The sequence below is a fragment of the Anoplolepis gracilipes genome, chromosome 7 (genome assembly GCF_047496725.1).
Source record: "Anoplolepis gracilipes chromosome 7, ASM4749672v1, whole genome shotgun sequence".
NCBI lineage: Eukaryota > Metazoa > Arthropoda > Insecta > Hymenoptera > Formicidae > Anoplolepis > Anoplolepis gracilipes.
The window spans coordinates 5,801,701-5,819,256 of record NC_132976.1 but is presented as its reverse complement, the minus strand read 5'-3'; the positions used below and the strand labels follow the sequence as shown (position 1 = coordinate 5,819,256).

At 24.5% G+C, this 17,556-nt stretch overlaps 1 protein-coding gene across 7 annotated transcripts; it reads left to right on the top strand.

The window, feature by feature from the left end:
- Nucleotides 1-2,116: 2,116 nt before the first annotated feature.
- On the top strand, nucleotides 2,117-17,385 carry Bgm (acyl-CoA synthetase bubblegum family member 1). 7 transcript variants are annotated; one of them, XM_072896765.1, is made up of 14 exons: nucleotides 2,117-2,397; nucleotides 2,732-2,862; nucleotides 11,543-11,601; nucleotides 12,147-12,198; nucleotides 12,499-12,706; nucleotides 13,006-13,140; nucleotides 13,277-13,472; nucleotides 14,099-14,200; nucleotides 14,296-14,442; nucleotides 14,582-15,057; nucleotides 15,179-15,393; nucleotides 15,553-15,704; nucleotides 15,880-16,005; nucleotides 16,119-16,400. In XM_072896765.1, the coding sequence occupies exons 3-14, from the start codon at nucleotides 11,548-11,550 to the stop codon at nucleotides 16,311-16,313; spliced, it is 2,058 nt and encodes a 685-aa protein (XP_072752866.1). In that variant the 5' UTR covers nucleotides 2,117-2,397; nucleotides 2,732-2,862; nucleotides 11,543-11,547; the 3' UTR covers nucleotides 16,314-16,400. The 7 variants fall into 7 exon arrangements, 5 of the variants coding, with proteins under 5 accessions (XP_072752866.1, XP_072752864.1, XP_072752865.1 ...); XR_012047120.1 differs by lacking the exon at nucleotides 2,732-2,862 and adding an exon at nucleotides 17,217-17,384 and having other exon boundaries at nucleotides 2,118-2,397; nucleotides 16,119-16,375; XR_012047121.1 differs by lacking the exon at nucleotides 2,732-2,862 and adding an exon at nucleotides 16,510-16,963 and having other exon boundaries at nucleotides 2,118-2,397; nucleotides 16,119-16,375.
- Nucleotides 17,386-17,556: the final 171 nt, after the last annotated feature.

The following is a 17,556-nucleotide window of genomic DNA, read 5'->3' as shown; positions in this document are numbered from 1 at the left end:
GATATGTATGTATATTTATTTATTTATTTCAAGCTTGCTTTGGATGATATATAATAGTGCAATGTAATAAAATTCCAGATAATTTTATGTAGAATTTTATATATCACATATAATGTATTCTAATGTATATTTCATGTACATATATATTTAACTTTAAAATATTCTCCATGTTTTCTGTACTTACATGATAAGTGATTTAATTATAAATAGAATATAAATAGAATTGTCTTAAGTTTTCTTGCAAATTATAAGTCATCTAAAGCAGATTTTTACATTCAGTAAGATTATATTATTACGATTATTATTATCATGATAGTCTATCTCGATAAAATATGCTTATGAAATGGGCTTTTCTAAGTATAACTTTTTTAAGAGGCAAACAAAGTTATTCAATAGTTTCAGAAATATGATAATCAGAGCTAGCATAATGACGTAAGAATGTTATCGTTCTTTTTAGGCAAAAATAGGTTTATATAGGCATATATATATATATATATATATATATTTTCCAAATTAGTTAATTTCTAGTTGGATAAGAAAATCTTTGATTAGTCATGTGTACACTAAAAGTTTATTTTTTGATTAGATCCAGAGAAAGGAATGTTTAGGACAATTAGTTTAGGTTGAAAAGTGATAACAATAAGTTGATCAATTTATTAAAACTGTATGTTCAAGTGGAATAGCACATTGTTGAACATTTTATATATATATATATATATATATATATATATATATATACATATTTAATAATAATAAATATATAGGTATATAAGCACGCGGTACGTTATATATTGATATCGCGAGATTAATTGCAGACTTTCATTTTGCTTATTTTCGGCTTCTTTCATTTTTTTTGTATTTTGTATTTATATTTATGTTGCTTAACTATATTAATAAAGGAAGAACCGCGCGACATCGATAATATATGACAAATATTTAGAATAGGACAGGACAGATTGTGGCATCTTGACAACATATGTTGTGACCATCCTGAATAACGACTAAACAATTTTAGCCGCGTTCGTTATTTATTAAAAAATTATAAACAAAAAAATTTTCACAAATTCACGTAATTTTCGAACACTATATATATTAAATAGAACTTACTCTTAGCAGATTCATTTATTTGTAGTAGATTAAATACGTGGGTGAGGGAAGGATCTGCCTCTCCCTCTGTACTCCAAGATATTTTATCCTTGATGTAATTGTAAATACTTACCTTTATTCACGATAATCGAGATAATCGAGTAATACAATAATCAAGTAATCGATAAATGAGGGCAACAAAGTATGTACAAAATAGTGAACGAGAAATATATTTCTAGAAATATATATTTGAGTTACAATGAGTTAATAATGAGAATAATTAAAATGTATATGATAAGAAATTGTTCATATTTTCTCATGGATTTCCACACGAGGTTCACTCCATATCACTCTACTTAGAAATGATAAATGGATGTACAAAGGTAAATACCAACAAGAACATGATTAAAATATCTCGGAGTGGGAATACAAGGGGAGAGATTTTGCCTATCCATGACTAGATATATAAAATGACAATAATATGATATACAAATCTAATTTTTGAATATTGATCTACATGCTAAAAAAGTATAATATTTCTTTTATTATTTTTCCGTCTCCGTAATAAAAGTAATTTTAATCTTTTTATTAAATCTTTCTCAATTAACATAAACAAATAATAGATTGTCTGGCTAAAGAAATTTAAGTAAAGAATTTAGGCGATGCGATTCTATTGATCAATTTTTAACGTTTTTAATTGAACAAATTTTAACTAAATCTAAGATCAATTAATTATTATTTTATTATGAATTCAAGTCTTTATCGGTAAAGATAATACCATGACGTCATTAAACATTCGCTTCATTAAATAAAAATGATAATAATTAAAATGTTTATTAAAAAAAGAATAAAATGTATATGTGATAAGAACTTTACATATTGCTTTTTATGCATGATACATTTATCTTTTATATAATTACACAGAATTGCTGCAATAAACTTTTCTGTTTTTTAAAAGAAAAGAAATACAAAATTTGTTTATTTGATCTAACAATTTTGTCAGAAAACATTAGAAACAATTAAACTTTTGCTTCAATCGAAAACGCTATTTGATTTCACTGATTCGGTTTTCCGGTTATTCTGTGATTAGGAATTGCAACGTTGGAATTTAATAACATACTCCCGCCATACATAATGCATCGAACGTGGTTCACATGTGGCGTGATCGACGTAGGCAGACCGAGTTCTTTCTGAAAAGTCAGTCAGTATTGTAAAAGCTTCCATACAGTTCAGAGTAATCCAACTCTTTATCTAGAACGCGCATGGTCAACCTGTTTATTTAACTAGTAATCAAGAAGTTAAATCAACAAAGTAAGTACAAAAGAGCGCACAAGAAATATATCTTTAGAAATATATTTGAGTTACAATGAAATAAAAATGAAAATAATTAAAATGTTTGTTAAAAAAAGAGTCAAATGTGATAAGAAAATGTTTATATACTGTTTTCACGCATGATATAAATATTATTTTTTTAATAAAATTATACAGAATTGCTGCAATAAAGAGTTAATTTAGTTAACTTTTCTGTTTCTTAAAAAAAGGGAGATGTAAAACTTGTTTATTTGATCTAACAATCTTGTCAGAAAAAATTATTAGAAATACTATATTATAATATCTTTGAAATAATCTTTTTTATATTTTGTAGAAGAATATTTAACTTATTGCAAATTATGAGAATTGAAAATAGCTGAATCAATGATTTTCAAATTTTAATATAACATATTAATTTATTCTTAAACAACGAAAATTATAAGTCCGTGAAAAAATAGCAAGAAGGTAATAAAGTTTTTGATCATATGTGTATTTTTTTAATTATTTGACAAAGTTTGAACTTTAAAATCGTTCTACATTATGTAAGTATAGTAAATATAGATTATGAACTCTGCATTATGTAAATTTTAAGGCTTTCTTAATATTTTTTCTATAATAATAATCGCATCAAACTAGATTGATTATCTTTTATATGTGTATTGCGTTTCTTTCGACGTAAGATTTATGAATATAATTTTCACACCTAATACTGAATATGCATATATATGAAGAATGCAGAAGTTAATGATATATATGTCGAAGACTTGTAAGTATTGCATCTATAAGATGTAATGTATTTTGATAGTTTCTCTAATTTTGTGTACATATTGTGGAAATGCTTATATTCTTACTGAGCAAACGACGCATGCTTTCTCATTAATGTTTTACATTGTACTATATATAACCATTGTAATCTCATAGCAATTAACTTAAAGCTTTCAAGTAACATTGACTGGTTACGATCAATTTTCAGAAAACTAAACGACAATGTAATGACTACTAATACTGTCGACTTATATATTATGTTTATAATATTTACGATTACAATATTGATATTTTTAATATTTAAATATTCGAATATATATTTTAGATGTATTAAGATATGTAATCCCTTTGATACCCTAAAATATTTTTTTATATGATGTATTCTTTTTGACATATTTACTATTGTAAATATTAAATGTCTTTCAAATGTCTTGTATTATATTTTTAATGTTCTTTATATATATACATATATATATATATAAAAAATTTACTATAAATCGTAGGAAAAAAGTGCGGGCATATTTTTATGTTCTAATATTATAAAAAATATATAATATATATATTATAAAAAGTGCGGGCATATTTTTATGTTCTAATATTATAAAAAATATGTAATATATATATATATATATATATATATATATATATATATATATATATATATATATCTATATTACATATTTTTTATAATATTAGAACATAAAAATATGCCCGCACTTTTTTCCTACGATTCATAGTAAATTTTTTGTATCAAAAAAATTATATTAATACATTTATATTTTCCTAATGGAACGATTAATCAAAACTTGCTATTGAAGTATGCAGAGCTTACAATAAATATTAGAATCTTATTTTATCGCATAAATTGTCAAATAATTATACTTTGAAAGAGTTTCTATATTTTTAAAATATTATTTTAACGGAGAGAAATATACACGTGTAAATACTATTACTGCACTTTATATATGTAAAATGTTAAATTAATTATTTTAATTGTATATTCTGAAAGAATTGAAGATTATAGCCAAAATGTTCTAATCTGTAAGTTAAATTAGAGGGTCATATAATAAAATGATGAAAATATCAAGACACACGCGATTAATCTCTATATTACATATAAAGTATAAAGATAAGCTATCATTACGCTATGAATTACGTGTTGTGATGTGATATTTCATATTTCATTCAACTAGTATCAAATTTATAACACTATCTTAGATTATTTAATATTATTAAATATTAACTATTTACTTAGTAACACTATTTTAATTTATTACAGATTAAAATAATCCCAATAAACGCTAAATATTCCTGAAATATTCCATTTTTATTCCAAAGTTCTGTATATCCTGGAATGGTAGAGAAATATTCATAGAACATTTAAATAATTCTGAAATATTCCGAATATTCTATGAACATTATCTATATGTGTAGTAAAAGGAACAATCAGTATAAATTTTGATATATATGTAAGGAACATAAAAAATGAAATATAAAATAGAATAAAACAGTATGCAAAATGATAAAAAATCAAAACATTTTGTGCTTATTTGAATATTTTTTGTACATTCTTTAAATATTCTGAAATATTTTGGAATATTCTTGAAATATTAATTTTGGATTTTAGAAATATTTTATAAATATTTCAGGAACATTTAACGATCTAACATTTACTGGGATATCGTCGAAATGACAATATCGACGAAAAACATATGCGCATATATTACTTAAAGAAAACAAATTTAATTCTACATTTTTATTTTTAATTTTACGTCATCTAAATGGTATGTATTCGCATAAATGTATTTGTTGATATTTTCTATGATCATCAAAAGACAACAAGAAAAAATATTCACATTAAAAAATACTTAAAATCTATTCATTTTAAAGTTAAAATCTTATATTTGAAAAATCTATTCAAATATATATATATATATTTGCATATATATATATATAGTTAAACGACTCTACTTATGCAATTCAAAGATTTAAGATTCTCGATTATGTAACATACTAAATGTCATGTTTTGACTTTTAAAACAAAACTTAGTCTTCAAATAATATATACTGTAGATATACTTCTTTACATGTTTGTATACACAAGTACAAAGTATGTATAATAAATCATGAGTTTAAAAATTAATATGAAAGAAGAAGAAGAGAGAGAATAATAGTATAACATGACATTTATGTAAGATTTTAACTTTAAAATGAAGATTTTAAGTATTTTTAATGTGAATATTTATTATCATTTTTTTATTATCATAAGAAAATATCATACATTTATGCAATGTAAAATTAAGAATGATAATGTAGAATTAAATTCCTTTTCTTTAAATAATATCCCATGTAGTAAAAAAAGTTATTTTGATGTCAAAATAACTACTTTTGCTAGCTGAGATACGCGCATATGTTTTTCGACGATATTGCTATACACCGACGAGATCACGATTTATTATTTTAATCTGTAGTTGTTACGATTCAAAATTACAAGTCATACATTAGACATATAATTAAATGTTTTGCATTCCTTATGCAATCATACATGACAAGTAGACGATGTCTAATTTTTGAATGTCATGTTTAATGACAAAAAACACTTGGATTCAAATACTTATTATTGTGAATAAAACATTGATATTCTTATGATGATATACGATTATTCGAAGAAAAATAATAAATAAGAAGCATCAATGAAGAATTTCACGAAAAAATACAAAGTAGAATAAAAATTAACATAAATTAAATAAATAGGCTTGCTTTAATGATAATACTTTAAATAATGCCAGAAAAGGCCGAGTACGAATCAAAACGCATATATTAGTGCGCGTGCATGTATTATATCAACATAACATTCGTAAATATTCATCATTATAATCATATTTATAAACATTCATTAGCAATCATAAATATTTAGCAAACGTTTTAACTCCTGGTTCGAGATCCTGATGGAGATTAACAGGAATAAAAACTTCTGCTAAATATTTATAATTATCGATGTTATATGTTGATTCAATATCTGCACGTGAACTGATATCTGCGTCTTGATTCATGCCCGGCCTTTCCGTCATTAGAAACATAATTTTTTTTATTAATTGTGCTGCTATTTTTATATTTTAAAATCTGCAATTTACGTTTTAAAAGAAACTAGGTGTAATTATATTGAAGCAATTAATATTGGTAGATTTCTTCTTAGTCATTGAATCTAAAAAAGATTTATTATTAAATATTTTACATATTCATAATATAAGGAATATAAAATATAAGAAAATAATTCCTCCAAAGATACATATTTTACATAAATATTAATAAATATAACATATATATATATATATATATATATATATATATATATATATGTGTATGTATGTATATGTACGTGTAAAATATACATATATATGTAAATGTATATGTAAAATATGCATATTAGAAAAAAATTCATTTAATAAACTTAGTATAAAAAAATAGTATAAAAAATTAGTATAAAAATTAATTAATAATCTAATGAAAAAATAGAAACCTGTTAGAAATATTGATTCTTAATTAATTCAGCGTTTTTAAAGAAAATCCTTGGACTTACAGATTCTTTATCTCTATTTATATTAGTATTTTGTAAGTTTTATGAAAATTATCCGGTAGAAGCTATTCAAAAGTCTTCCTATTCATTTACTGAAACTTATTTGTGAATTAGGAATCTATTTGATTAAAAAAAGTCACGAATTTATAAATTATAATTAATTAGAAGATTTATTGATACGATATAAACAAAAACTTAATGAATCTTAATATAGAGTTGTGACTAAATTAGTGTGCTATTGAACGATTTTATTTTTATTCTTTGGATTGGAAAATGCTATGCTACGTTGCATTGATACGCATTGTTTATAATTAAAATGAAGAATGCCTCGTGTTAAAAATTTTTAATAGACTTTAATCGTTTGTAATGAGCATTGTGTAATAAAAATTAGTTTTTTGCAAGAAGTTAATATGATAAATATGTATACATGCCATACTTATTTTCTTTATTTATGATAGATATGTATACACGCCATACTTATTTTCTTTATCTATGTCTTTTTGTGTCGATTAAACAGGATTTATAAGTTTACGTAATATAATTTTCCAATAAATGGAAAATTTCTAATATCTTGGGGATGTACTTTGGCCATCTATCGCGTGATATATGTTTGCGTTTGACGGAAATAAATTTGAATATAAATCATAATCGTTGCCGGTCATCGATCTCAATTTTACAAAATCCTACAATTATTCCATACTGGGATACAGTATAATTTTATAGAAAAATATTGACAATGTTTGTAATGGTTAACTATTTTAAGAACGATAAATAACAAACGGCCTTAGAGAACAAATCTGTGTACTGATAAACGAGTTAGGTGATAATTAACCATATAATTAATCGACAAAGTAAAATGTATATTATAATTAATAAATGTATAATTATAATTAAATGTATAATTATATTATTAAATGTATAATTATAATTAATATCAACAACTTCAACTTTATCATACATATGTCGTGAAATCACTAATAAACTATTTTAATTTAAATAATGTTTTTCGGGCATTTCTTTTAAAAGACAATTATGTAAGCATGTCGTAAATATGTAAAACGTATTGCGCACTGTCATTAAAACATTTCTTATGTCGTTTGATGACTTGCAATCTATGTGTTATTCTTAGTGTTAGTTATTCTTCGGAATCTGTTGTGTACACATATATGTACGTTAGAGCACACATTAAAGTTTATTTTCTCGTAATTATAATAAATTTCTTTGAAATTTCAGTGTTCTTTACTGTAAGTATTATGAAAAGCTGTAATGTATATATGTATTATATTTTTTTCTATACTCTAATGATTTTCTTTACATGGACTGAGATACTGAATGAAGATAATTCTGATATAATTTTATCGCTTTGTAATTATAACACATGACATTTCTGAACTTTTGTTTAAGAAATACCTAGTTCTTATCTCTTTACATATCTTTATATAATCCTTTATATAACTTTCTTAACTTTCAAATACACATATATACATATTGTCGATAATTACTCTCTAAATTTTTTAGAGTAAAATTTTCACTCTAATCATGGAGTTACTGACCAGCTCACTCCATGTGGAGTAAACATTCACTTCAATAGAGTGAATTTATTTACTCTCAGACAAAAAGTGAAAAATTTCACTCTTATTTTTAAAGTAAAGTCCACTCCTGAAGTTAACACTCGAAACTTCACTCCAATTTAAAGTGAAATCGTCTGCGTAGTTCCTTCCGTGTGTCACTTTTAAGTTAGAATAGCACAACATAGGCGATAACGTACATAAAAAACAATGAAATGTCACTCTTTTTAAAATGAAGGATAAATCCAATAAAGAGCGAATAATTTCACTTTTTCGAAAAATTGAAATTTCACTCTACTTTGACTGGCAGTATTTTCATTATTGCTTGGAGTGAGATTCCACTCCAAAAGAGTGAGATTCCACTCTAAAAAATTTAAAGAATATAGAATATAATTTCTTCTGTAATAATAAGCATTAATCGCGAATCATTTTTTTGTACCAGAAAGTATACACATGTATATTAGTGTATATATTCACAATATGCTATAACTTATTATTTTTAAAAGATGAAAGTGTTAAAACTTAAAACAAAGGATCCGGACCGAAACAAAATTACAGTTCGGTTTCAGTTACGATTTAATAAAATATTAAACTGTTTTAAAATTGTTGCAAAATAATAATTGCTTTAGTTCCAGTTTCGATTCCTTGACAAATAGAGAAACCGTTTAAGGAGGGAGCCTCATGTAATGGATCAGAAAAATCGTTTTCTTTTTGCATAAATCAATACTAATTCATTGGAAAAATATATTCCCAAAGTTTTAGATCGAAATTTTTAAATATTAAAAAATACTACAGACTGTCTGTAGTACCCAGGTCTGTAGTAGACCCAGGCATGTCGCGCGACGTGTCACTTCCCAGTAAACGGTAGATATTCATAAAATATTCCATTCGTATTCCAAAAGTTCCGTATATTCCGGAATAGTTGATAAATATTCACAGAATGTTCAAATAATCATGAAATATTCAGAATGTTTTGTGAACACTATACTTGTATGTGCAATAAAGAATATTCAGTGTACATTTTAGTATATGAATGGAACATACACAAAATATTCCATGGAATATTATAATGGGTCCTTCTTGGGATTAGTCAAATTCGGGTTTCGTAAAAATCTATATGCGCACGCATATTAATTTTTGGAAAAAATGTCTTCACACGAGAAAGAATCAATCGAATCATCGAATCGACATCAATTTGATATCGACTTGATAGCCATTTCTCACTGGCGATATATCTCCTCTGAATCTAATGTTGAAATATATATAGATATCCTCTCAATGTCCTCTGAATATTTTCTATATATATCCTGAGAATATTTCTAGAATATTCAAAATATTGGATAAAAATGATACATTTTGCGTTTATCTGAATATTCCTTGTACATTCTGCAAACATTCTGGAATATTTTGGAATATTCTTAGAAACATTTTATGAATATTCCAGGAATATCTAGCATTTACTGGGTTCACTCCCTTTAATACAAGAAACTTCAAAGATTAACTGGATTGTACCCAGTAAATACTAGATATTCCTGAAATATTTATAAATATATATTATAAAATGTTCCTAAAATCCAAAATTAACATCCCAAGAATATTTCCAAATATTCCGGAATATTTAAAGAACATACAGAGAATATGCCTCCTAGAAGAATTGTTTTTGTTTTTCTAACTTTTTTCTAACAAATTATATTATTGTAATTACGCATAATGATGACATTACATATAATGCAATCATTATGACTTTGGTTTCATCATTGAAATATTATTAAAAACATTCAGCCAAAAAAACGACAATATATTAGTAATATAACATTATTTTGTAAAAATATATATTGCAAGAACCGAAAAAGAATACCAAAAGGAATCGTAAATGACAAATAATTTATCCATCGGTCCGGTTCTAATATTATAAATTTAACAAAATTTCAATATGGTTGACGGTTTTAATGCGACTAAAAAACGATTACGAAATTAATACAATATTTTATGCACATTGATGCATAATATGTTCTCAATTAAACTAAAACATCCACGTTGTAAATTTTAATATTCAAAGTTTTGTTTGAATTAAAAGTAAGATAAAAAGAAAATTAAAAATCGAACTTTTTTTCAGTTTGATCATCCCATGGATGTTAAATTTTATATATTACTATCTATTTCTCTCATATTATTATAATATATATATAATTCTTCCTAAGCTTTTTAAATCATTTGTGTACTATGCACTATAAACTGCTCTTATATCATGTTATAATAACACACACATAATATTATCTATAGTTAAATATTTAATATTTTAAATTAAAATTTTTTCGACATTTCTAATAATATATATAATAATAAATATATACATATATAGAACTATAATAAACATATACTATATAGAACTATAATTTTAAAAAATATGAATATTTTATTCAGAAATTGCTACTACATTGCTCTACATTGCTCTATCACGCCTTCAATTCATTAATATGCAGGAAAAAAATATAGCCATACAAGACAACATGGTACAAACGATGCAAAATCTGCGTGCTAGACTAGAGCAATGTAGGATAAATTCAGAGGATATTTGACAAATGTGAAAAATTTTTTTAAAATTGAAAAAAATAAATAAGTTCAAATAATATACTTAAATAGTATTTATTTTATACCCTATTGTTATCTGACAAGAGGTAAATATTTAAGTTATATTTTCATTTATATATATATATATATATATATATATATATATATATATATATATATATATATTTTATTTAAAAATCATTAGATTTCTGTAATTCATCTTAAATTTTTTGCAATATTATTTGTAATATTATTTAATAGAAGTCACATATTAATATTTGCTACTTTTAATCTAAATTCACAAAAAAAAAATTACATCATTGACAATTTTTTTCTTCATATTGATATCAATATAACACGTGTTTTTACTTTTTTTATGTTATTTATTTCACTCCATCATTACTATAATAACACTTACAATTCACAGATATATACATATTTTATATATATGATAAAGGTTTTGATAAAAAGATTATTAAATGCTTTTGAATCATAAACTTATGTAATAAAAAAAGATTAAATGTGAAATATAACCTTCCAATTTTTATGCAAAAAAATAAATTTTAAAAATATGAATAAATATATTAATGAAAGTTTATAAAATTTATCGCAGTACAATTTTGCTACTGTCTTACTCGCTATTTATTGTTTGTTATTATTTTAGCTAAAATGTCAACCGTACAATTTTTTGGAACTACAAATGGGTTTATGCAAGACGATAAGGTATCACAGCCCATATATATTAAAAAATGTACATTTGAATCGTTGTTATTTTAAAGTAAATCTATCATATTTAGTTCTAATATTAACACTAGACACGTGAAACCTATTATTTAATTCTTTTTGGAATTTAATTCTTTATCACTTTATCAATTCTTACATTTTAGAAAAGAAGATATTTATGTACTTTTAATATTTCAAATATTTGAAATTTTGTAAACTATTCATAAAAAATTTTAATTCTATTATACGAATCGTAATTTATAGAAGTTCAAAGAACAATATATTCATTTAATCTAAACTATTAAATGCAATTTGTGATATAAGTACTTAAATATTAATAAAATATGTTATTTGTTATATATAATTTATATTTATATTTCAAAAGAAAAAAAATGTATATTTTTCTTCCTCGTTTTATAATTTATAATAACAATAACATTTATAATAATTATAATAGACTAGAAATTTCTTCAATCAATTCATTAAAAATTTAATATTATATTAGCTTTTTATTTAAAATATATGTATATAAAAATTTATTATAGGAAATGAATCAATCGGTCAGATATGCAACAGCTAGTGAGACTGGATTTGATGGTAATATTGTTATAAATATTTTATATATAAATAAAAATATTTTATATTTTGTATTATTCAAATTTTATGCCTGCATCTTATTGATTTTATTGTGTAATTATAACAATTAAGGTCGCATTAACACGTTAGCTTTAATTTATTCATGCTTTATATGAATGTCATTAATGAGTTTTTCTGCAACATGTATATTCTTCTTTTTTCCTTTCGTTGGTTTTTATTATTTTCGATCCATATGTTTTTGCATTTGCATTATATAAAACTGTTGATAATTATATTGATAACACTGTTGATTATTTTCAGGTCCTGATCAGGTATTAGCTACAGACGTGGACACTGCGTGTGAAGCTAATGGTAGAGTTCGAATAAAATTAGACAAAAATGGATGCAATTCTTGCGTGCCTATATCAATTCCTGGAGTTTTCACCAAAACAGCAAATCTCTATCCTAATCATATTGCGTTGGTCTCTAGACCTGATGTTAATGGCAAGAGAACTACGTATACTTACCGGTATGTAAAAAAAAAGTTTGTAATAATTTTATAATAAATCTTTTTATTGTTATATCTAAATTATTAAGTAATAAAATTATAAAATTAAATATAAACATATATAAAATGATACGACAATGTTTAATGTATTATTTTGTTTCTTTATATTTTTTTAATTATAACTTTATAAAATATAAACTGATTATATAAATTCGTTTTATCTCTCTCTTGTTCTTTTCTCGAATTAATTTATAGATAAATTCGACGAGTTTCAGCAACTACATTTAATACGATCAACAATATGTAAATCTTTATTACAGAGAATACGAACAGAGAGTAAGAACCGTCGCTAAAGCATTTTTAAAATTAGGTTTGGAGCGTTATCATAGTGTTTGTATATTAGGATTCAATAGTCCAGAATGGTTCATCGCCAATCTCGCAACTATATATGCTGGGTAAACAATTTTATCATTCTATGTTGAAATAATATACTACGCACTTAAAAAGCAATATAATAATATTTTTAAGAGCATGTACTTTTATTGTTTTTTTATCAATTTTTGAAACAAATGACTTACTATTCTGTTTTAGTGGATTTGCTACAGGAATTTATACCACAAATTCTTCGGAGGCATGCCAATATTGCGCTGAACATAGTCGGGCAAATATAATCGTTGTTGAAGATACAAAACAATTGGAGAAAATCTTAGAAATAAAACAAAATCTGCCTAACTTAAAAGCCATCATTCAATACGATGGTATACCTACTAAAAAAGATATTTTAAGCGTACGTAAATCGATTATTTTCAATATATTATTTCTAATATATATTATTTTCTTTTTTTTTATTTAGAATATACATTATTATATTTGGTAAATATGTATATTAGGGGACCCCTAGGAAAGTGCATGCGTGATACAGTGGGGCTATATTATATATTACTAATGTGTACATACATATGTATGTACATACATGCTGGAAAAGAAAGCTTAGGTGGGGGCGCATGCTCTCTTACGTAAAGAAATATAACAAAACTTAAGAACGTGGAAACTACCAAGGTTTATAGTACTGCGTGGAAGTTTCAACGTAAAATCTTAATCCATGTCCAAAAAACATAATGAGAAATTTTTGTTTCTTTCTTAATTTTTACCTTATAGTCACAAATAATCATTTTCCCATATTCTATTGAATCATTATACAGTTCCATATGAGTTTTGAGTACATATAATATGCGAAAGATACGTATAATAATTGAAACTTTTTTTGTTTATATCTTTTTAATAAACAATGAGCGATGGTTAAAACCTTTTGAACGTGACTCAGGGCAAACCTTGACAACATATATCAAAGTCAAGGTCATCGGCGAGGGGTTCCCTAATATACATATTTACCTTATATTTGTATTTTTTCAGTGGAATGATGTACTGGAGATAGGTGAAAAAGAATCGGACAGTAAATTATTATCTGTGTTAAAAACGATTGGAGCAAATGAGTGTTGTACTTTAGTTTACACGGTACATGGAATTCATCACGTTAATCAAATAGATATCAATCAAATCATATATGTTTAATTTATATTTTTTAATAATTTACATATTCATTTTTATAGTCAGGAACGGTTGGAAGGCCAAAAGCTGTAATGTTGAGTCATGATAATCTCTTGCATGAAGCACGTTTGGTGTTTTCCGCGGTACAGATAAATGAAGGATCGGAGACTATAGTTAGCTATTTGCCATTATCTCACGTTGCAGGACAGGTAAGATTTTTCGAAATTTTATATATTTGAAATAAAAATATTAATTTAGATATATTGTAATTAGTACAATAATAATATTTATTACCACGATGGAAGTAAAAATAGGATTTGTAATAATGTATAATTATATTAATTTCAGCTATGTGACATTATTGGAACTGTAGTCGCAGCAACTACAGTATATTTTGCGGATAAAAACGCGCTTAAAGGTTCATTAGTAGAAACATTGCTTGTGGCGCAACCAACTCTTATGTTAGCGGTACCGAGAGTATGGGAAAAGATATACGAGAAAATGCAAGAAAAAGCGCGCAGTAATGGCGTAATAAAGACTTGCATTGCTAAATGGGCAAAAACGCAAGGACTTTATTATCACATGAATAAAATGAATGGCGTGGATTATAAACACTGGAGCTATATTTTTGCAAAATGGCTTGTTTTTGACAAAGTAAAGGCAGCATTGGGTCTAAATAAATGTCGAATTTTTGTTAGTGCAGCAGCATCTATAAGTACAGATATTAAAAAATATTTTCTGAGTTTAGACATACCTATATTAGAAGCATACGGAATGTCTGAATGTGGTGGTGCTCATACAGTAGGAAATTATAAAGAATATAGGTAAATTGGATTTTCTTTCATTCTTTATTGCATTTACGATAAAAGTATTCGCCCTTCTAAAATCTATTATTCATAACATTTTCAAAAATTGATAAATATATTCCAAAATTTTTTTAATTAGATTAGAGGGTGTTGGAATTCCTTTATCTGGTGTATATACAAAATTGGATAATATAAATGAACATGGTGAAGGAGAAGTCTGCATGGGTGGACGACATGTATTTATGGGTTATTTAAATGAACCAGAGAAAACCGCAGAAGCTAAGGATAAAAATGGCTGGTTACATAGTGGTGATCTTGGCAAAATAGATACACACGGGATTTTATCCATTACTGGTAAAAATATAGTTTTTGTTAATAAATATAATTAATGATCATCAATAATATATCTGTTAAAAATAATCAATAAATATATATATATATATATATATATACACATATGCATGTGTATGTATATCCAAATAATAGTAATATATCTTTTATACATATTTGCAGGTAGAATAAAAGAACTTATAATCACAAGTGGAGGAGAAAATATAGCTCCATTAAATATAGAGCAAGCAATATTGTCAGAGTTACCAGCATTAAGTAATACTATGTTAATTGGAGATAAAAGGAAATATTTGACAGTTCTTGTCACACTCAAGGTATAAATATAAGAGTATATAAATGCAAACTTTTTTGTAGATTATTTTATAATCTAATAATTATATTAAGTTAATATTATATTATTATAATTAATATTTTAATTACCATATATTTATATTATATTATTTAATCATCTAATAATCATTATTAGATATTTATATCATGTTCTTTTAGAGCAATATGGATACCGAAACGGGTGAATCATTAGATACATTGACTTTGGACGTATTAAAATGGGCAAAGTCTATTGGTAGTAACGCCAAGACAGTTACAGATGTCATAAGCTCTCGTGATCCGCTCGTAAGTTAGATATTTTAAAAAATTATAATTAAAATATATAATAGAAAAAATATATATAATAGGAAATAATATGTTATAAAACATATATATTTTTTTTTTTTTTTTTTTTTTAGATATATGGAGAAATCGACAAAGCGATCAAAAGAGCAAACGCACAAGCTATAAGTAATGCTCAAAAAGTACAAAAATTCGAGATTCTTCCGCATGACTTTTCAATTCCAACTGGTGAACTAGGACCTACATTAAAGCTTAAAAAAAATGTAGTTTTAAACATGTATGCTGATTTAATAGAGAAGATGTATCAATGAAATCCACTCTGGATAATCTGGACAATATTTTTCATAATAAGAATAGGTAATATAATCTACAGGTAAAGGAATTATCCTATAAACATCTTTATCCTATAAACATCAAAATAAGTTAGAAAACATATAGCTACATATTTTATACAAATGACATAGACAAAAACATGATATTTTATAAATAATATATTTTTAAATACAGGTGTAATCAAAATAAAGTAAAAAAAATGATATTATTGAGTAATATAAATTTGTTATATTTGTATATGCAGATATTAATATAGATGGGATTATATGTATATTTTAGATTATCTATAAGGCTCAGTAAAATATGCTAGTGAATCATATATTTATATTTTTGGTAATTAATTTTAGTAATACCAATATCAACGAAATTGTATGCAATACTGCTAAGATTGAAAATTATATATTTCCATACTTTCCTCTCTCTCTGTAACTAGATGGAACTTGTTTTTGAATAGTGAATATAGAAACTATATTTTCAATAGTGTTGTAATTAAAATTTTAATTAAACTATAATACTAATTAAAATAAAAATCAAACATAAAAAGTAAAATCAAAAATTGTAATGTGATACTTTTTAATTGTACAATGTAGTTTATCTAAAGAAACATAAATAAATATTAATAAAACAATTCCTCAAAGTAAATATATTTATGCTAATACTGAAATTTGAAATAAAAAGTTTTAGCATACTAAACTCTACAATATTTTTTATACAATAATAAATGTTGCCTATAATTACTAAATCAATCAGTGTAATGGCAAGGTACAAATAAATAATAAAGAAAAGATTTTTTTAGTTACAATATATTATACTAAATATGATTTTTATATATAATAAGCAAAACAGTAGATATATTTAAAATTTTTATATTTATTTTACAGATTTTTTCGTAGTAAATATACGCGAAATATTTCATAAGAAAATAGTCTTGCTAAGCACATCACAGCTTTGAAAATGCAGATCTGTGTGTATCTTTTTACTCTCAATCTTATCGTGCACAAGTGGATTATAAGTTATCAATTATATGTCACCAAGATAAGTTCTTGTATTGTTAGTAAATATTTCTTATTACACTCATTTACTTTCTCATATTTTCAATACAAATTTTTACATGTGCATGCATTTAAGATGCATTTATTGCTAACTAACAATATAATGTGTATATGTTCATAACTTTTTTATCTTTGGCTTTTTACTGTATATTGAATAAAATATTATATT